The sequence below is a fragment of the Eublepharis macularius genome, chromosome 4, assembly GCF_028583425.1.
Source record: "Eublepharis macularius isolate TG4126 chromosome 4, MPM_Emac_v1.0, whole genome shotgun sequence".
NCBI classification, from domain to species: domain Eukaryota; kingdom Metazoa; phylum Chordata; class Lepidosauria; order Squamata; family Eublepharidae; genus Eublepharis; species Eublepharis macularius.
This window is the reverse complement of record NC_072793.1, coordinates 93,262,699-93,284,919: the sequence shown is the minus strand read 5'-3', so window position 1 is coordinate 93,284,919 and position 22,221 is coordinate 93,262,699. Positions and strand designations below refer to the sequence as shown.

The window sequence follows — 22,221 nt, the reverse complement described above, 5'->3', positions numbered from 1 at the left end:
GTGGCCACCACATCCTCCCCACTGGACAACCAAGGCTTTTGCAATTTTTCCCAAAAAACTGGCACTAGAATATTCTGTTACAATATACTGCTGTAACAACAGGTTACTGTCACACGTTATTTTTACTGTTGTAACAATAGGTGTGTACTATGCGCTCTGAATTACCAGCTTTTAAACAGCCTCTAGCTCCTTCCCTTGTGAAGATAGGCCTTTTTCCTTATCTCCACAAGAGCTAGAGACTTGCATTTAAAAAAGCTTCCTCCTATGGCGGCAAAAGAAATTGCTACCATACAAAGAGGGTCAGGGTGAATGGGCTGCCGTGTGAGCCAGAAAATCTGAACTTTCTTACCAACAAAGCAACCATCCAGGCTTTATGGAGATCTTTCCCAAAACTTTGGAGCAAAGCAGACTTGTGAAAGATTGGAGAAACCCCCAGAAGAAGGAGAAAAGGCAGCTTCCCCAAAGCAATGAACTCAGGGCAGATAACTTGTGTGGGGAGACATTTTCAAGGATGAATTCAGATTGGACTGGTGGAATACACCAGCCTAATTTTGTCTCTCCCCATTCCCATTCATTTCCCTCTATCCCACTGCAAGAATACTTCTCATTAGGTATCTGGTTGCCCCATTACCTATCCAAATCACTCTGGCAATGGAGCTTTGCTCCAGCATCTTGTACACATGCTTGAGTATCAGTAGAATTAAATAATAGCTGTCCTTAAGGTTCTTAAGCCCTAGAGTAGGCCACACCACTGCATGCTTTTTTTCAGCTTCTCTGGTAAAAGCTGCAGCCGTTAGTTCGTAGACCTCATACGGCTACTCTACGCTACTACAGGTATGTTTTATATTATGTGACATTTTGAGGACATAATACTTTTACTCAAGTGGGGATTTAGAGTTAAAGCTACTATCTGTTTTCCAGAAATGTTCTGAAGTGAGGTAAAGTGCATTAGAATGCAACAACAATGAACAGGAGCTCTTATTCTGCTGGAATCCCAACAGGATCTAAGCCCCTGAACTATATTGCATCAAAGGCTCCACAAAGAGCTGCTACACTTGACCCTCCTCTCCCTTTCATCCTTCAAATTAAGATAGACTAACAGCTCAAGTCAGTTTTCCACTTTATTCATGTAGCTGTTCTTCCACCAATCACCTTGCATGCACAGCTTTGATGCAGCATACAGTCTTGTCACTGGAATCACAATGCTTAGTGAGAGATCAGAACAGGGTCTGAGCCTCTATGACCAAATTGTGGCACATATTTCACAGTAACTGGAAAAAATTCAAGCCCCTTCTCTCCCAAACCAATGCAATCACAGTTTCCATCACCAAAAGGGAACAATCCAATCTGATGATCACTTGTTTTGGTATAAATTAGTCTCTCTGCTATACAGAAATAGTCAATACTAAAAGTTCCAAGGCCAATGAGACTACAAAATAGATTCACTTCAAAACACCCACCTTGGAATAGGTTTACAGGCCAGTCCACAAAATCTCCCCAGCACATTGGCAGGGCTAGGGAAATACTACCTCCATCAGAGAAACACCCAGTAGATTCTAGCTGGCAGGCAGAACCATGCCGCATGGAGAAGGAACATCTGCCATTTCTAAGCTCTAGTCAGAGGGTTGTAGTCTTTTTCTTAAAGTGTGGCTGAGGTTCTGAACAGCATTCTAAAAGGAGGGGATGGGCTCTCAATTAGGGCTGCACCACTCTGCATTCTTGATTGTTTGCCACAGGTTGCCTGGCTAGTGCAGCCAGGAAAAAACAAGATATGAAAATAATCCATATATTTCTCCAAAAGAGCCTTTTAGAAACCAGAGTCTATACAATTCCCCCTCCCGCCCTCCCCTGTAAAAAATGCTCCAAAGTGCCCAGAATCCAGGGCTGCTCCCCACTAGTAAAATCGTTTGTTCCTCTCCTGCCGTTTCTGGAAGACCACAGCACCCACTACAGCACACACAATGATGCCCAGCAGAGCACAGAGTAGCAATAGGAACACTTTCCAGCCCGTCAAAGGCCCACTACGGAAGTTTCCCGTTGGATCGTCCACATTATCTAAAGAGGAAAAAAAGGGGGGGAGGGTTTAGTGAGACATTTACAGCACATATGACCAATAAGAAATGGTTTAATGCACCCTTAAGCTATAAGAAGAGCTGGAGAAGACTAACAATGGGGTTCAGCTGACTCAGTTAAGAACCTAGATACTGTACTGGACCCAGAATTGCTGCTACAGAAGCAAATTAATACAGCTGCAAAAATACTTTCCTCCACCTTCATTTAATCTAGAGAAAGGCTCCCTACCTTGAATTGGCCAATTTGGCCATTTGAATCCATACAACAATAACCTTGAGTCTATGCTACTATAATGCATTCTACATTGGTCTACCCTTAGAGTCAACTCAGAAAGTCCAACTGGTACAGAGCACCATGGCTGGGTTATTATTGGGAGCCATGTAGGGTATACATATTGCACCTATTCTTCACCTATACACCTATTCTGGTAGCATTCAACTGGCTATCAGTCAGTTACTGGGTTCAAGTCAAGGTACTAGTTATTACATACAAAGCCCTTCATGGACTTGGATCCTCACATCTACAAGACTACCTTTCCTGCCACGCTCAGCTACAATACCTTCACATACAAATAGTTAAAAGCATCAGCAGCCTGTACATTTTTTCTGTTGTGGCCACTGTCTTATGATATGCAACAACTTTTATTATTCCACAGTCTGTGTAAAACAGAAATGTATAGGAGTAGCTGTGCCTACTTCCTGAGGAGCATGCATATTACTACGGGTGTGCGCTGCCAAAAAGTTCGGGTTTCCCACTTCGGGTTTATTCGGAGCTGGCTCCTGCGGGGGCCGCACCACCTCCTCTGCCACTGACGGCTTCTCCGGCCCTTCCTGCCCCTTTGATTCGGGATTTCCTAATCGGGGACATCATTATGGTCCCGATTCCCGAATCTTTACAAATTGGGTCTGATTTGGGTATTTAATCCGAATTGGAAACCCAAAGCACACACCCCTACATATTATTCCCATTCTGCAATCACTGCATTGGCTACCTACTAGTTACTAAATTCAGTCAAGATACTGGTTATCACATCCAAAGCCCTTGGATCCTCATATCTGCAAGGAAGGAGCTTTTTAAAACAGAACAGGACTGTACACTATACCACTGTGTGGTATGATTTGTTTGCTGAATACATTATCCTACTGCATTATTTTCTACTTTTGTAATATCATTTTGTGCCGTTTGACATGTCTAATACTTTTTGCTTTGTTTCACATTTTTGTAATCTTAGTCTTATAGCGTTTCTTATTATATGCTTCATCCTACCTAATCTTCCTTGAGTCTCACTGAGAAGAGCAGACATTAAATGAAGTAAATAAATTAATAAATATGACACCATAGAATTAAATTTAAAAAGCAATGTAGCACATACACAAATACATCCTAAAATAAGTTTTTTTAAAAAGTTTAACTGAGTTCAGTGGGACAGTTAATGGAAAGTATACTTACGACTGCAGCCACTGCTCTGGACTGCATTGCATAGCAGAAGATAACCAAATTCTCATGTATTTCAAGCCAAGTGCTGAGCACTGATCCACAAGAGTTCATCCTGACTATTTAGCACACATTGAAGAGATAGGGGGATGCTCACTTGTTGAATGATTTCCTAAATGATTCATAGAGCATCCAGAGATCATATAACTCACCTTTGGGTGACTTGAGGAGGCTGACACTGGGTTCAATCTTTGTCCAGTCAATGTTCTCTTCTTCTGGTGGATGTTCCACCATCAGCTGAAACAACTTCATTGAGATGATGTCATGATTGTCTAGGAAATGAAAAATCCAGTTTGCAATGTTACAATTAAATGTTCATCCTCTCTTGTCCTTTGGCTCTTAGTCTGAGGGTCAAGTCTAGAGCTTGGCAGAAGGCCAGCCAGCAGAAAGACCTGCTTGATCAGGTCCCTTTCCTGTCTGAATTTTCTCTCTTTGTGTACTGTTAAGTGTGATGGGTTCACGCTGTGGAGAAAAGTGATATGTAAATATGCTAAATAAATAAGTTTACCATAGTCTATTTCAGGGGTCCCCAACATAGCATCCTCAACTTTTCATGGTGCCCACCAAGTGCTTTTAGAAAGTTGGCAGTGCCAGTGGGGCTTTTGCTCACCAAGGCTTCTGACTAGCTGTGCAGATTTTTAGAAGCATTGCTTTTGCAGCACCTGCCACTACAGCACAATCTTTACTGCATGACTGAAGTTAAACTGTGTGTAATTAAGATAATATTTTAAAGCCGTATGTTCATTGTGAAAAGAATCCTATTAAATAGTATCTCTGCCTGAAATGTTGAAATTTTACTATAAAAGCTATGTATAACCTCACTCTTCGACATTTTGTGGTTGGCTGTACCTCCTACAACAGCCATTTTGTGGCTGCACCCAGCACCTTAAGTCAGAATTCCAAAGATGCCTGCTGAACAGGAGCCCCTTATTGTCTCCTTAACAGCAGTAACCTCTGACCTTGATGGCCCAGATTGACCCAGTCTTGTTAGATCACAGAAGAGGCAGGCAAAGGCAAACTACCTCTGTTTGTCTCTTGCCTTGCAAACCCTACAGGGTCACTGTGACTTGACAGCACTTTACACATACAGACAAAAACATTCAGAGGCTAGACTATTTTAATATGGTCTACATGAGAATACCCTGAAGAAGACTTAGAAACTTCAGCTGCTGCAAAGCATCACAGCTTGAATACTATCAGAAGCTAGGAAAAGTGAGCATATTGCACTCATCTCTACAACTGCTCCATTGTTTACTGATCAGTTTCTAATTTTAATTCAAGATACTGGTTATAGCCCAAGTGAGCCTGATCTCACCAGATCTCAGAAGCTAAGCAGGGTCAGCCTTGGTTAGTAATCGGATGGGAGACCTCCAAGGAAGACCAGGGTTGCAGAGGCAGGCAATGGCAAGCCACTTCTGTTAGTCTCTTGCCATGAAAACCCCACCAGGGGTCGCCATAAGTCAACTCTGACTTGAGAGCACTCTACTCCACACTGGTTGTTACCTACAAAGTCCTCCAACAGCCTTGGACCCACAGGACCAAGGATGGCATTTTTATAAAAAGAGTGCTATTGTGGCTAGCTTTAATGTCCATTGAAAGCCTATGAATGGCTTTTCTTTATAACTTTTAACTTCTGCAATCCACCTTGAGTCGTTAAGAAAGGTGGGTTTGAAATATCATAATAAATAAAGGTCTCCCTTTAAACACGTAAGAAAGGCCCTTTTTAAAAGATTCCCTTAATTCAGGAAGCTGGTTTAAAATCCTCTCATGTCCTATTTGTTAAAAAGAATAGACCATGCTTACACCTCAAAGAACACCACATCCAGGCAATGTGGCCAGTTATACTTAAGTAGGAAAAAAGTCTCACCAGATAGATCTCCTGTACCAGCAGAAGCCCCAAAAAAGTAGCCAGTGGGCAGTCGGACTCCTGAAACATCAAAGCAGTTTTTCCATTCATTTTTGTCCTCCACATCAGTCATCACCTGCAAAATAAGTATAATCTTAGATGTAAGGGTCAACCATAAACCAGTCACTAACTTAAGGCAGCTTCCTATAACTGATCGAACAGGCAGTTGTCTTCCCACTACTTAAAAAACATCCCTAGACAAAAATGCAGTTAATTGCTGCCCAGTCTCAAACCTGCTCTTTCTAGGCAAAGTGATTGAGAGAGCAGGAACAGACCAACTACATGTCTTCTTGGATAACTCTTGTGTCCTGGACCCTTTTCAGTTTGGTTTCAGGTCGAGCTATGGGACATAGATGGCTCTGGTGGCTTTAATTGATGACCTCCTTCTGAATGTAAACACAGGCTGTGCTTCTTTGCTGCTCCTCCTGGATCTATCTGCAGCCTTTAATACAGTCAATCATGCCATCCTGTTGAGGTGTTTGGAGGCAGAAGGGAGTATCAGGAGATGTGCCTTGGACTGATTTAAATCAATCCTCATGGAATGGACTCAAAGGTTTGCTGTTGGAGACCAGCTATCGTCCATGTGGACATTATCTTGTGGGGCTCCATAGGGTGCAATCTTATCCCCCATGTTATTCAATCTCTATGTAAAGCCTTTCGGAGGAATTATTTGTTGCTCTGGAACTGAATGTCATCAATTCATTATTGACACCCACTTCTGTATCTCTCTATCCAAAACCCCTGTTGACACAGTAGAGGTCCTGAGCCACTGCCTAACTGCTGTGGTCAAATGGCTGAAAGTGCACAAACTGAAACTGAACCCAATTAAGATGGAAGTGGTGGTGGTTGGGAAAGCAGAGATCTTAAAGAATGCTGTGCTTCCCACTTTCCATGGGGTTCAACTGACCCTTGCTGACTCAGTAAAGAGCCTAGAGGTTAAACTAGATCCAGCACTGCTGTTAGAGAAGCAAGTTCATGCAGCTACAAAAAGGGCTTCTCCTAACCTTAGACTAGCCTGGAAGATGGCCCTACCTTGACATGAACAACCTGGCCACTTGGATCCATGCCCTGGGAATATCAAGACTCGAGTACTGTAAGGCACTCTACATAGTTCTCTCCTTGAAGTCAACTCAGAAACTCTAGACAGCACAAAACGCTGCAGCTCGGTTATTATAAGGAGCTAGGTGGAGCATGCATATAATTCCAATTCTACAGTGTTCCAATCATAATATGCAGCCTCTCAATCGGTTACTCACCTGTTACCAGTTCAGTTCAAGGTATTAGCTATTACATACAAAGCCCTTCATGGCCTTGGTCCTTCATATTTACAGAGCCACCTCTCTCCATATGCTCCGCCATGTCAGCTTCACTCATCTGAACAAAGCCTTCTACAGATCTGTGTGTGTTATGTGCCATCTAGCTGCTTCCAACCTATGGCGACCCTATGAATTAAAGACCGCCAAATGTCCTATCCTTGACAGACTTACTCAGATCTTGCAAACTGGAGGATGTGGCTTTTTTATTGAGTCAAACCACCTCATTTTAGGTCTTCCTATTTTCCTACTACCTTCTACTTTTCCTAGCATTGTTGACTTTTCCAGAGAATCTTGTCTTCTCATGTTGTGACTAAAGTACAATAGCCTCACTTTTGTGATTTTAGTTTCTAAGGAAAATTCAGGCTTGATTTGATCTAGAACCCACTTATTTGTCTTTTTGGCTGTCCATGGAATCCACAAAACTCTCCTCTAGCACCACATTTCAAATGAATTGATTTTCTTCCTGGAAGCTTTCTTAATTGTCCAACTTTCACATCCATACATAGTAATGGGGAATACCATAGTTTGGATTACTTTGGTCCTCAGAGAGACATCCTTATCTCTAAGAATCTTTTGTAGTTCCCTCATAGCTGCTCTTCCAAGTCTCAATCTTCTGATTTCTTAGTTGCAGTCTCCCTTTTGGTTTGTGACCAAGCCAAAGTATAGGAAATCTTGTACAATTTCCTCATTGTCAACTTTAAAACTGTGTAGTTCCTCTGTAGTCATTACTTTTGTCTTCTTGATGTTCAGCTGTAATCCTGATTTGCCACTTTCTTCTTTAACCTTAATCAGTAATTGTTTCAAGTCCTCACTATTTTCTGTCAGTAACGTGGTATCATCTGCATATCTCAAACTGTTAACGTTCCTTCTGCCAATTTTCACTCCACCTTCTTCTAGAGCTAATCCAGTTTTCTTTATTATATGCTCTGCATAGAGGATGAACAGGTAGGGAGATAATATACATCCTTGTCTGTCTCCCTTGCCAACTGGAAACCATTTTGTTTCCAGTAGCCTCTTGTCCAGAGTACAGGTTGCACATCAAAACAATCCAGGGTTGTGGCACCCCCATTTCTTTTAATGCTATCCATAGCTTTTCAGATCCAAACAATCAAAAGCTTTGCTGTAATCTTTAAAACACAGGCTGATTTTCTTCTGAAATGCCCTATTATGTTCCTTGAGCCACCATAAATCTGCAATATGACCTCTAGTTCGTCTTCTTTTTCTGAAACCAGCTTGAACATCTGGTATTTCTCGTTCCATAAATGGTAAGAGTCTTTACTGTAGAATTTTGAGCATCACTTTGCTTGCATGGGAAATTAACACAATAGACTGATAGTTGCTGCACTCTGGCATCCTCCTTTTTTTGGAACTGGAATGTAGATTGATCATTTCTAGTGTGTGAACCATTGTTTTGTCTTCTATATTTGTTGACAGATCTTTGTTATGATTTTGATGGACTCAATATCTGTAGCTTGAAATAGTTCTATTGGTATTCCATTTACTTCAGGTGATTTGTTTCTCCCAATTGCTTTGAGTGCATCTTTTACTTCACTTTCTAAAATTCCTGCTTCTTCATCAAGATTCTTCTTCAAAGGTATCTATCATCCTTCCATCTTTTCTGTACAGTTATTCTGTGTATTGTTTCCATTTTTTTTTTTAAAAAAATTGTCCTAATCAGATACTGTATTTCCGTGTTGATCTTTCAGCATCCTGAACTGGGCTTGAATTTCCTTTTGATTTCCCAGATATTGTGGAACAGATCTCTTGTTCTTCCTTTTTTATTGTTCTTTTCTATTCTTTGCAGTGATTATTATAATAGATTTCTTTATTTCTGCGTGCAAACTGCTGAAAAACTACATTTAGAATTCTGACTCTATTTCTGTCACCTTTTGTGCTTTTGCTTTTCCTCTGACTTCAGCAATTTTAAGAGTTTTCTCTGTTATCAGTTTAAGCTTCTCCTTTCTTCTGGCTACAGGAATAGTCTTTGCATATTCTTCCTTGATAATATCTCTGGTTTCAGCCCATAGTTCTTCTGGTTCACGATCAATTAAACTTAGCATTGCAAATGTGTTCTGTCTTTAAATTCTTCAGGAATATTATTTAGATTATATTTCGGCACTATGATTCTTTTACTGTTTCTCTTCAGATTTATTCTAACTTTTGATATTAGCAACTCATGATCTGTATCACAATCAGCTCCTGGTCTTGTTTTAGCACAGAGAATAGAGCTTCTCTATCTTCTGCTTCAAATTATGTAATCTATTTGGTTACTGTATTGGTCACTTGGTGATTTCCACATATACAATAGCCTTTTGGTTGCCAGAAGCATATGTTAGCAATGAACAGGTTGTTGGTGTCACAAAATTCTATGAGTCGCTCTCTTAATTAGTTTCATGATCCCAGTCCAAATTTTCCAACATTTGATTCTCCTTTGCCTCTCCTTTTGCGTTCCAGTCATCTATGATTATCGGCATATCTTGTTTAGGTGTATGATCAATTTCTTCTTGGACACATGCATAAAAGTTTTCAATTTTTTCCACTTTAGGGCATAAACTTAAATGATGGTTTTGTTAACAGGCCTTCCATGAAGTCTGTTTGATATTAATCAGCCAGACACTGCGCTATAGCTCTTGACTGCCTGTGCTATGTCTCACTTCACTATTAGAGCAACACCGTTTCTTTTGAGATTGTCATTTCCGCAGTAAAACACTGTGTGGTTTTCTGACTGAAAATATCCTGAGTCAGTCCACATTAGTTCACTCACCCTCAGGAGTGCAATATTTAAAGTTCAATTTCTTGTTTTATGATTTGTAATTTGCCTGGCTTCATACCTCTCACGTTCCATGTTCCTATTATGTTTGTCGCACAGCTTTCGATGTTCTTTTTGCATCTATTCACATCCGCAACTGGACATTTTTTTGGCTTAAAGCCAATCCCATCATTAAGAACAGCTCTATTTGTACTTGTCCTCAGCTCTTCCCCAGTAGCCAATTGAGTGCCATCAGACCTGGGGGTCCTGTCTTCCAGCAGTATATCTTCTTTCATTTTGGATTGTCTCATCATAGGGTTTTCAAAGAAAGAGATTAGCAGAAGTGGTTTACCATCACTTTCTTCAACACAGTACTAACCAGGGTTAGCTGAAGTGACACCGTCTGTCAGGGGTCTGGGGCACATCCCCTGGAGTTACTGGGAGGAGGGTATGGGAGCTGGCCGGGAGACAGCCGCCCAGTCACCCCAGCAGGCACCCTCAGCCAGAACCTACCTGCACAGGAGGGAGGGAAAATAATACCCAAGCCTCAGAGGATTAGAATGGGCAGGTGGAGGCCAGCTAGTCCCATCCTCCAGTGGGAGTCCAGGGTGCCAGGCAGGGAAAGGAAGGGCAAAAGCAGTGGGGACAGGCAACCAGCAACCAGGCAAACTGAAACCTTACCAGCCAGAGAGGAGAAGCAGCCTCAGCAACCCAGAGCCACGCTCCAGCCTGCAGCCCATTTTAAAAGCAATAACCTAGCCCAGGGGATGCCAGGAGCGAAGCAACACCAGGTGAGGCAATCTGATTGCCTGAGGCAATCTGGGGGAGAAGATGGGCAGTCAGCCAAGGAGGCTCAGCTGGACCTGCCTTCAGCCGTCAGCCCAGCCAAAGAGCCTGGATAGCCAGCCAACGAGGCACAGGTGGCCCAGCTCAGTGCTTCCAGCCAAATGAGCACAGGTGCAGCTGCCGAGGCCAGCTAGGGCCATGGTTAGAAGGCAGCAGGAGGGCATGGTTGGCAGCTGGAGCATGGTAAGGCTGAGGGGATAAAAGGGAAGCTCTCCCACACAGTGTGGTGGGTGGAGCTGGAGAGTGAAAAGAGGCAAGGAGGAAGGCAGATGGAGATCAAGGGGGAAAGGACTGGATCAGGTTGAGCAGGCCAGTGAGTGGACTGAGAGGGAGTCTGGGTAATGTATACCGCCCCTCCTTCCACAAAGCAGAGTCCTGCAGTATCCCTGATGCCCCTTTGACATCAGGCCCTGACACTGTTGTTGTCTGTGAAAAATTCTCCACCAGTGTCACCTTCCACTAAGAATTTGTCCGCTTCCATCACCATTGGAACATTCAGTTCTCTTCTGCTGATGTGACCATTGATTCCTGAAGGGGGTGGATGCATCTTAGTCCGGTGTCTCAGCTTTGACCATTCTGCCTTGAGTGACTCTTCCAGACTCTTGACCAAGCCTGCGTTCCTAATGGTGTTGCTCTCAGCTTCAGTGACAGACTAAAACCCCCTCACAATATTAAGGTGTGTATCTAAGAGGGGGCTTCTACAGAGACCACCCTGCAAATTTGAAAAATCAGCAACTGTCTGTACATGTGCAGTCTCTGTTGTGGTCCTCACCTTGTGGACCTGCTGGATAAAGTTAGGAAGGCTCCTACTCTCCTGGCTTTCTGCAAACTATGCAAAACTGAGTTTTTCAGGAAAGCTTTTTACACAGGTAAGAGGAAATGGTTCAGAGAAATACTTGTGAAAAGGGGATAGGGACTTCAGACTATACTACTGTGTTCTGACTGTTATAACCTATTACATTGTTTATGTGATGTTCCACCTATAGTTCATATTGACTTACACACTGTAATCTGCCTTGAGCCTCAATGAGAAAGGCAGTCTATAAATAATGCAAGTAAATAAAAATAAATTAAGCTTTTGCTCTCAACCGACTAAAAAAGGTTATCATAGTTCAAAACAAAATGAATCAAGTCAGCTATCTTGGACAAGCTAACTTTGGAAACCCACCCACTCCACTTTCCGCACTTCAGTGATTACAAAAGTAGTAATAACTCAGTTCATTCATGCCCACTCATTGTGAAATCCCATACACATAGAGCTAAAACAACATGAACACAAATGTCAACTTACTGTCAGGCGCCCCCGAGAATAGCGCACAGCCAAAAACGTGTCATGATTCTGATTACGAAGATCAGCCGTGCAGCCTGCCAACTCTGTCCAGCGGCCATCTTTACTATGATCATACATCAGGGATCCATTGTTTACCATGGCAGAGATGTATGGGAATACACGCTGTGTAAGAAGGAAAATGTAGTTCAAAATATTTACCACAATGTATGTATGTGATTCTTATCCTAAATATTTCAGAACCCTACATATAGAAGCTTGTGCATGTACTCTACATGTTTGTTTCTACTAGTTCAATACCGGCAATAAAACTTTGTTTGCAAATAGAAGTAGCTCTCAAGGCAAGTTCTTAGCACTACTCACCTCTGTAGCCTCATCATTGGGATATGTGTCCAGGAAAACAGCCAGTCCATGGAAGTTATCTTTGCTGCCAAAGACAGGGCCTAAGGGAGCCAAGGTCAAGCAAGGTGAAAAAAATAACTTACATTCCTATGCATTTTGACAACCAGATTTACCCAGTTACCCAGATTTAACTAGAATATTCTAGAATACTCTTATGCTCTTGTAGAGAGGCATAAACACAGTCTGCTACAGAGCTCTAATAAATCCAATTTAGATTTCAAATACCTGCTCAGACATGGCAGACCCAGCTGTGGCCTGTGTGAGGCCAGGACCCTCAACATGCGTGTTGCTGTTTTTCTTTCAGGCTGGTCATGATGACCCGTCAGAGAGACAGAGGAGCACGGCTGTTCCAGCTCCTAGTAATCTTTCTCTACTGCCATCCGAGCCAGCTCCAGGAGCAGTTCCCCAGGCAGCCTGTGAGTCAACCCTGCTCCTAAGAAAGCAGCCCAGGGAATGCCTTGCCTGACCCTGACAGCTGCGCTAACAGGCACAGCTCCCTTCCCAGGCAAGGGAAATTGGTAACACGTATCCAGACATCCTCTTCACTTTTGGCTGTTCATTAAAGTCTGTGTCGAACAATAACTCCCTCCCTGTCTGTTTGCTTGCCTGAGCATGACAGTGCCCCCTGCTCCAGTTCTCCATAGGGCTGCCCTTTCATACATCCCAGTGAATGGTCTCTGGCTCTGGGCTGGAACAGACTGAGTGGCCCTAAAAAGTCTCCAGGTGCCTCTGTGCCTTGGTGTCACTCTGCTGCCAAAAGGAACAGGTATTCAGTGGCACGTTGGAGGCTCCAGCCCGCCCAGCTTCCCTTCCCCCCTTTCCCCTTCAACTTCACTGCAGCCAGTGGGGTGGGACTTGGGAGTGTTGTCTGTGTGGGTCTGGCAGGGGTGGGGGCACCACAGAGGATTCTTTTTCTCTCCAATAGGCAGTGCTGCTGGCATCTGGTAAGCCATGCAGAAGACCACTGCATGCAGGAATGAGGTTAATGCCAGGAGGGGTGTGTGTAGAGCAAAGTCCTAGGATCTCTGGGGCTCCTGCCCTGCGAGGCCATACCACCCTCCCTTTTGCTGTTTGCAGAGCCAGGGATGGACTTCAGGAATCTAGTGCAGGGGATGGGATGACAACCCCTGGAGCAGTTTCTCTTGTCCCACAGGTGTCATCCCAGGACCAGGGCATGGCTCTCAGGGTCGACCCCACGTTCTTGTCAAATCTTTGTGATGCAGTAATGTGTTTCAATGAAGCCCCTGCAAGTCGATGGCCATTCATCACTCCCAACATATCCAATGGACCTTCTAGCCTCTCCTGTGGTTTCCAATGGGCATTCCCGTCATTAGTTTCAGAACCTGTCCCCCACTTGCCTCTAAGGAAATGCCTCTCGGGAGACTTGGAGGGCTGATCCTGACCGCCCGGGGTCTGCAGGTACAAACCTCAGCTGATGAAGGGAAACGCAGCCCAGCCCACACACTGGCTATACCTTTCCCTGCCACTCACAGTGCTGTCAACTGCAGCCACCCTGCAATTGGATTCTACCAGCGTTGCCTGGGCAACTACAGAGCATTCTCTCTTGGACATGCCTCACCAGACTTGGTCTGCCAATGCAGGTCTTCTGCAAAAGCCCTTAGGGAGCAAACTGGCACCACTGCAGTTACATAGATGTGCAGGTGCCTGGCGGGCCTCAGGATTGAAAGTATTATGACAACCTCCATTTCACCTGCTCAACAAGAATATAAATAACCAATCTCCAAGAAGTTTTTGTGAAAATAAAGGAAATGAAGCATTCATATTCTCCATTTTCTATAGCAATGGCTGATATGCATCACTGATAAAATAGCCAAATAACCGATTTGCAAGTTCTGAAAACTTTAGATGCATTGGCAACACTTTCCGTTCAAGTTTCTTAACAACTTGCTGCAAATGCCTACTTCTCACCAAAATCATAAATGTATCTACGCTGTACTACTTCAGTTTGTAAGTGGGAACTCATGTAATAGAAAGCTCTTGCATAAAAAAATTCCTTTCATTTTTTTTAAAAAACGTAATAGCTAAAAAAAGTCTTCAGTTGCTCTGCTGTTGTGGTTTTAGCAACATACCTGGAGTAAGGCGCTCCCGAGTGTACCATAGAGCAAATCCATCTCCGTGCAGATTCTTCTTTCCTGCTCCATGGATCTTGAACTGGACGTGGAGCTCCCAATCCTTCAGGAAGCAGGGCTGGAAGAAAAAATATTGCAGCCTTTGGAGAAGGTGTCATAAAATCTTTTAAATGGAAACCTCACACATTTTTGGTAATTGTAAACAATTTATTTTCCATTAGAATATTTAAAAAAGAGACTGATGGGTTTCACTTCTGGTTACATGCCACCATTTCCTTCCACAAAGTAACTACACTCACCACTCGGTTCCAGATAGAACCTTCCTTGCTGCGTTCATCAGGAGTTAGTCGAACATACTGGCTAGTCAGCATTGTGCTCCCTTGAAAATCCCAGAGAGGCATTGAACTGGAGCCAACCCCTAAAACACAGAGATCCAAGCTTTAGAGAAGGACATTTTAATTTATTATTAAAAACGTACAGATAACCAGGATTCCCATTCTCTTAATCTTCTATTCAGCAGAAGTAAATCTATTATAAGCTTTATAGGAATTTGGAACTCAGCAGCTCATAAGTTATTTTACTGAGCAACAAAGTTTCTTCTGATTCTAATAAACTCTGGATCTATTTCTGCCTATTATAGACAAAAACTGGCCTTAGTTCCTGAGATCCTCAGGAGAAAAGTGGGCATATAAATGTTTTAGGTAAGTAATAAAAACAGAGCCTCTCCTCCTACTACTTTTTTGCCTTGTACTGGCACTCATTTGATTAATACTGAGTTTTTGTATTCACAGTGCAGGCTGTCATCATTAGTATCAGGGGACCTTGGTTTTGTGGAAAAATAACATTGTCCTGCAGCCCAGCATAATTCTGCATGATTCTCCATACAGAAACAGGCAAACAACCTCAAGATCACAGCCTGAAACAACTCCCCATTTTACCCCAAACCTCTGTAGAGCTCAAAAGACTGCATGCAACGTTGTGTTATTATGGTTGGTCTTAGCAAGGATTGTATTTGCTGGATCAGACTGTCCTAGAGATTGAAAGAGACGTTTCTTGCTTGGTTTTGAACTTTCTAAACTTCCTTAGAAAGAGAAGTGTGCAAAATGGTCAGGAGAAACTCTGTCAGCTAACTAAAATGACAGTGACACCTCCTCCCTCTGGCTCCAAACAGACTGGACTTTCAGAAGTGACGCTAAGCAGGCCAAGTGAAGGGTGGGGGATCACCAGGGTATCAGCTCCTGCCCACCGCACGCACCCTGGTAGGGCTTGATAAGCGAATGCTCCCGTTTCAGATGCTCGCTATTCCCGTCTGTGAGCTCTGCGGCTCCTGGCGACGCGGACACGACCAGGAGGAGATGCAGAAGCAGCAGGAGCGATACCCGCGAGGGCGGTAGCACCATCCTGCTCGGTGGGCACCACGCAGATTCGTCGCCACCTCCCGGACCTGCTACCATCCTTCTCCCTCCTGCCCCTCTTCCTACTTCCGGTTACCCGTAACCCGGATGTAAACGTTGAGCAAACCGAAACTAGAGCTGTGAGAAAGCGTTTTCTCCCCCTGATCTCCATGACCGAAGCACCGCCTCTGGTGATACGGAGGTAAGCCTCAAAGGGCACACGCCCACTGCTTTCCGGCATCGTTCGGCGCTCCATAAATCTTTTGTAAGAGCATGGAGAAATAAAACGTGTCTGCTTGCAAGTGGCTAGGTCAGGGTTGTCATAAACCACTGAGCCCGAGCTGTAATTCTCCTGTTGCAATATATAGAGATGAAAGAGCGGGGTTCTTATGAACCGGATCCAGCGTTTCCGCCTCTCTGTTCGCCTTAGTCTGCAATATTAAGGACAAGGGGAGCTCTGCAAGGACTTGCGAGGGCATCTCGTTTTCCTCTCCACCACCATGTCTTCGTTCCCTTCCTTAGCCTCACCATGGCTTCTCCTCTCCTTCCCACCCACCCTTGTCTGCCTCCCTCGCCCATCTTCAGGTTCCCCCATCCCTATGCTCTATTGCATGGTGCTAGCTGAGCCGCGCTCACTTGTATGGGTGGGGCCTGCAAGGACTTGGGTGGGAATACTTCACTTTTCCCTGTATTTCTTCCACGCACTATTCCTCTTGCTTTTCTTCTGGTGGCCCCCATAGGCTCACTTTTCCCTACTTCCTTCTCTCCTTTAAACGCATGAAACAACTTATCCTTTATCTCCCCCCCCCCTTCCAATCTTCATTAATTTACTTCAGTATATACCAGCTTTCTCCACAATGGGAACCCAAAGCAACTTACATCATCTCTCTGCCTCCATATTATCTTCACAACAACCCTAAGTAGGTTATGCTGAGTATGTGTGACTGGATCAGAGTCATTCAGTGAGCTTTGATTGAAGAGTGGTGATTCCAACCTGGGTCTCCTATATCCTACTCTGAAACTCTAACCATTATGATACAATGGCTGTAGGGGGGACTGCTGTTGACCAGTAGCAAGGCGACAGGCCTTGGTGAGTCATACTAGTTGCATGGTATCAAGTCACAGGTGGTTGCTTCTGGACCTGGACCCAATAAGTCCTCCCTCAAAGCCAAAACAGCCTTGGAAAGGGCCCTGCTCCCTCACTATTTTTTTCTGAAAGGAATCAAGCATGGAATAATGGCTAAACTGTTAGGATTTTTATTTTTATTATTTACGTCATTTATAGTCCACCTTTCTCGCTGAGACTCAAGGCAAATTACACAGTATGAGGTTAATACAATCAGTATCAAGTAAATACATTTCAATACAATACCATAAGGTAAACATATACAAGCTTAAAGACATAGCATTAGCAAGGATCCAAGACATAGCAGAGATACTGAAGCAAAACATAATCAGTTCTAGGACTAACATTAGACAGCATGGAGCAACGGTTGTACATAGGCGTACATATTTAAAGCAGCAGATAATATATGAGGCAAAAATGGTGATGAAGTCTATGATCCCCAACTCGTTAGTGAAGCACCTGAGACCCCATCCCTACAATGCAGCCCTCCCATTTAAGTAAAAAGCCTTTTTGAATAGTTCGGTTTTGCATCATTTACGGAAAGCCAGGAGAGTGGGGGCTCTATTGACTTCCTCAGACAGGTCATTCCACAGGATAGGTGCTAGTGGATTCTTGCTCTTTTCTAGAATATTCCAGTTGGTGCAAAACACTGCAGCTATGCTGTTCTCAGAAGCAAGCAGGAGCATGAATATTACTCCCATCCTGCAGTCACTCCATTTTCTATCAGTTACCATGCTCAGTTCAAGGTATTGACTATCACATACAAAGTTCTTCACAGCCTTGGTCCAGCATTCCTATGAGACTGCTTCTCTCCCTATGTCCTCCACAGTAGCTTTGCTCATCTGAACAGGATCTCCTGCGGGTGTCACCCTGCACATGGTCCAAATCAACAGCTGCCTGTATACGTGCATTCTCTGTGGTGGTCCCTGCCTATGGAATGGCCTTCCTGAAGAGGTCCAGAAAGCCCCCACTCTCCTGGCTTTCCACAAATGATGCAAAACTGAATTGTTCAATAGAGTTTTTTTACTCAGATAGGAGGGCTGTACTGTAACAAGGTGGTCTCAAAGAGATTCTTCACTAAAAAGATAGGAACCATAGACTTCACCACTAAGTTGCCTTACATCCTATGTGTTGCTTTAAGTGTGTGCTACTATGTACTGTCCGTTGCTTTAAGTATGACCCTACTGGATAATTCTATTTCATCTAATGTCAATCCTAGAATTACTTCTGTTTCAGCATTTCTTCAACTCTGTATTGGATTTTGGTTAATGTTACATCTTTCTAAATTTGTACTTATTACTGATTATTGAAATGTGCTTGATATTGACTGTACTCATCTCACACGCAGACTATAAATGGCATAAATAATAATAAACAAACAAATCATGGGCATCTCCACTTAAAATGGACTAGGCAGTACGTGATGTGAAAGACTTGCAGCTAAGAACCTGGAGAGCTGCTGTCAGTCTGAGTAGATAATACTGACCTTGATGGACTGATGGTCTGATTCAGGATAAGGCAGTTTCATGAGTATTCATGTGTATGTTCATTAGACTCTACAGCATGCATTGTGGGATGAACAGATGGGGAAACATCTTCTGGCCACTGCTACAATATGAGAGCATGTGTCAGTTTACCTTAATCATATACATTCACTAGAGTTGCACATGTGGTTGTTCAGTTCAGAGGAGAAACCACTGCTTGGAAAAATCTTGTACATCATGGAAATGTTTGTGCTGCCTCTGGATGAACAGAGCTTGTTCTCTGCACAATTTATTTTTACTGGCACAGTCCATTTTGTACCAAGACAGTTTATCAGAGAAAGCAAGAAATGTGACATTGAGTACTTGGGTGTGAACATGAAAAATTCTTGCAATGCTATAAAACATCCCATCCTATATACTTATAATTACATGCAACATTACCATCCCTCTCCTCTTCATTTCCTCCCTTTTCCTTTTCCTCCTTGTTCTCTTGGGTGATTGGGAGTGGGCATCATCAATTATGAGTCTCCTATTGAAGTGCAGATTTCCCCCCTCTATCTATCCATCCTTCTTTAATCTGGATTCTGACAAACATTATGCTTGAAATTTATTCTTGGAAAACAAGTAATTCTGAGTAAATGTTTACTAAAAATATCTACACAAATTAGTGTAACCTTTAGCAATTCAAATAGAATACAATGCAGGCGGGAGAGCAGGGATGTGCCTTAAGGCTCCATGCCTATACTCAAAACAGTGATCAGAACTTCTGCACTAGGGCCCATATGGTATGCTCCCAGTATTTGGAGGCTCTGTACTTGGAGTCCGTGCTGTCCATTTTTGCGGGTATAGATTGACATTCAGTGAGTCTGCATATTTGTGTGCTTGTACAAAGGACTTGCCACAAGTTCCAGTGAACATTTAGGATGCAGCCAGCAGATACCCTCAAAATATTTATTTGTACCCAGTTTGACTATCTGCATAGGCCTTCTGTGTCCAGCTCAGTTCAGGTACTTTTCTACTGCCACATGGCTAATAATCTCCAGCGATAGTCTCACCCCCAAAAGTTACCATAATTTTATTTATGCTTTCTACCTTATCAGGAGTCTGTGTGGTCCAACTGGCACTAGAGGCAGATCTGAATCACTATTGGCTTTTTTAATTTTAAAGCAGAGAATAGCCATTATTTGAGTCTCTGTCCCAGAAGTGTTTGGCATAAACTGAAATCTGTTTCACATTTATCAGAGAGTCTAACCTAACTAAGTCTGCATAATACCATCTGTATTCCATTTTAAGAATAAACAGCATATATAGTTGGGCTTTTTCACCATGCCCTGAAATATACCCCCACCCCACCCCACACACACACACACCAGTTTCCTTTTTTTAACTGAACATTTAGCATGAAGAAAAGCTCTAGGGAACTCAAATGTTTACCTTTTTAATTGATCTAAATAGATGTTATGCTACTGTTTCTTTCTGATTTTCCCCCCTAATAGGCCAGCACATCTGCTTGTAGTTTTAATCCAAATAATGTGATTTTGCATCTGACACTAATGAGGCAAATGTTATTGCATCTCTTTCCATTACAGGATCTTATGTTTCTCTCCTTTGAGTGGCCTCAAATTTTCCTAGCTCACCGCCAAACCTTAATGTGGATTAATCTCCTGTCAAACATTGTCCCTTTTTTGATCCCATTGTCATGCTACTGGCAGTGCCCACAGGACAGTCTAGCAAACCAAGCCTTTGATCTTCTGGGAACAGCTCAGAAATGGATACCAATCTGGAGACTATGTGGAAAAAAATCTGCCTCTGTTCTGTTTCAGAACTGGTCCTAGTAGGAAATCCTTGGCCAGCAAGAGCATGCTTAGGTGGCACAGGGCTTTCTGAGTGGGGAGGACAACATTCCAGGGGTTAATATCTTCCTGAAGGATCATGGAGCTGAGCAAGTCATGTAATTTGCTGTCTTTTTATTTATTACTATATTTATACCTCATCTTTCTCCTCAATCTAAACCCTAAATGGATTACAGTGTTCTCCGCAGCTCCATATCCTCACAACAACCCTGTGAGGTATGTTAGGCTAAGAGGGTGTCACTGGCTCAAGGTCACCCAGCACGCTTCCAGGAGTACAAGAATGAATGTATTTATTTCCCTAATTTTCAGGGATTCCTGCAGCAGTTAATCACACAATAAAAAGGATACACTGTGGAGTATTTTCGTTGATCCATTTGCTTGTTAGTTTGTTTCCTATTTGTTTTTCTGGCAAACTTAGGCTATCAGAAGAAATCATACTGCTGTTTAGCCTTAGAGTCTTTTTAGTATCACTAGGTTAATTTACAATCAGTAAGTGGGAAGGGGGACATGAATGGAAATTGAAAAGGCCAGGAGCTTTAAAATGCAATCTTAGAGGTCCAGTGATTGTAGTGATAGTGGAAATGTCATATAAAGCAGATTTATTTATTTGTCACAATTTTATCTTGATCTTCCTCCAAGGAGCTTAGCGTAGCATACATGTGAGATAGGTTAGGTGGAGAGATAGTGAATGGCCCAGGGTCACTCAGTGAACTTCATTGTAGAGTGGGGATTTGATTATTATTCCTAGCCCAGTACTGTGACTACTGGCTCCAGGGTAGCAATGAATACCCAAGATGTGTCCAGGATGCTGGTGGATCAGCTGATCCATGAGGGTGCTTGCAAAGTCAACATTCAATATAAGTCTGATGACTTTTATTGCTTCCAGTATCCACTGAGATTTTCATTGCTTCACGTAAGAACTTAATCACCATCACAATTCCTAGATGGCTCTCAGAATTTATTCCAGCTTTGCTTCCCAGTTTGGACATGCCTATTGCAGGAGACATGTCTTTCCAGAGTCATCCCAGTACTTAATAATAAATAATAATAATAATAACATTCGATTTATATACCGCCCTTCAGGACAACATAATGCCCACTCAGAGCGATTTACAAAGTATGTCATTATTATCTCCACCACAAAACACCCTGTGAGGTGGGTGGGGCTGAGAGAGCTCCTAGAAGCTGTGACTAGCCCAAGGTCACCCAGCTGGCTTCAAGTGGAGGAGTGGGAAATGAAACCCAGCTCTCCAGATTCGAGTCCTGCACTTTTAACCACTACACCAAACTGGCTCTCTTGAGTGGCTCCGATTAAGCCTTTGTGCTCCTGTAGCATATTCAGACTCTTAGGTACATTAACCATGAAGAACAGGGTGGTTATTTGTCAGTGGTGATCAGACATTCCAGAAAACCTGGAGAATGGTTTCGTGGAATTTAATTGGAGAATGTAGTTGAAATTGAGAAGTTCCACTGAGTATTTAGATGCTGCAAAGGCAAGTTCCTTTTTACCCTGAAATCTTGGTCTGGATGGTACTTGTGAAACCTTTGCACTTCTGGGACTGAAGCTGTGGCCTAGGAATTCTGCAGACATGCAGCTCCATGCAGGTACTCAGCACTGTAATTTCTTCTGACTTGAGATCTGGCTATACATCCAGTTCATCCCATCCTAGAAAGATCAAAGTGAGCAACAGCCATTTCTAGGCCCTGACTCTGGCACTAAACATTTTCATTTACCATTGCCAGCTCTAAAACCTCCATAGACTCATTTGATATCTCCTTACATGCACACATACACAGACATCGTACCTGGACTCCTTCATCAGATATGGCTGAACAGGCTTGGATTTGCCATGGCTGGTCACAGCCATGCGTTCCTCCGCAGTCCTTCAGCAATGGCAGCTGCAAGGGATACTGTTGCCAGATCCTGCTTCTTAGCAAATATCAGCAAAGGGACACTATTGAGATTGTTGCCTTCCACTAATTCTGAGCACTCTTGTTAAACACACACACAAGTTCTTCATGGTGATTTCCAGTCCCAAATACAATGGCCTGTATCCTACCACTCCTCTAAACACAGTATGAATCCTTCCTCTAGTGCTTCCTCCAACTTAAGCGGTTCTTCCTTCAGTGAAACAGCCAATAACACTGCAGAAAGGCTCATTAACTTTCTCCATCCTAAAGTAGGATACATGCTAGTGGC

The 22,221-nt window shown here is 43.1% G+C and overlaps 1 protein-coding gene across 1 annotated transcript; it reads right to left on the bottom strand.

Annotated features, from left to right (window-relative positions):
- Positions 1–1,108: 1,108 nt before the first annotated feature.
- LMAN2 (lectin, mannose binding 2) lies at positions 1,109–15,651 on the bottom strand. The gene is made up of 8 exons (XM_054978794.1): positions 15,420–15,651; positions 14,464–14,582; positions 14,165–14,282; positions 12,036–12,115; positions 11,676–11,837; positions 5,435–5,549; positions 3,720–3,839; positions 1,109–2,055 (listed from the first exon to the last, which is right to left on the bottom strand). The coding sequence occupies exons 1-8, from the start codon at positions 15,616–15,618 to the stop codon at positions 1,895–1,897; spliced, it is 1,074 nt and encodes a 357-aa protein (XP_054834769.1). The 5' UTR covers positions 15,619–15,651; the 3' UTR covers positions 1,109–1,894.
- Positions 15,652–22,221: the final 6,570 nt, after the last annotated feature.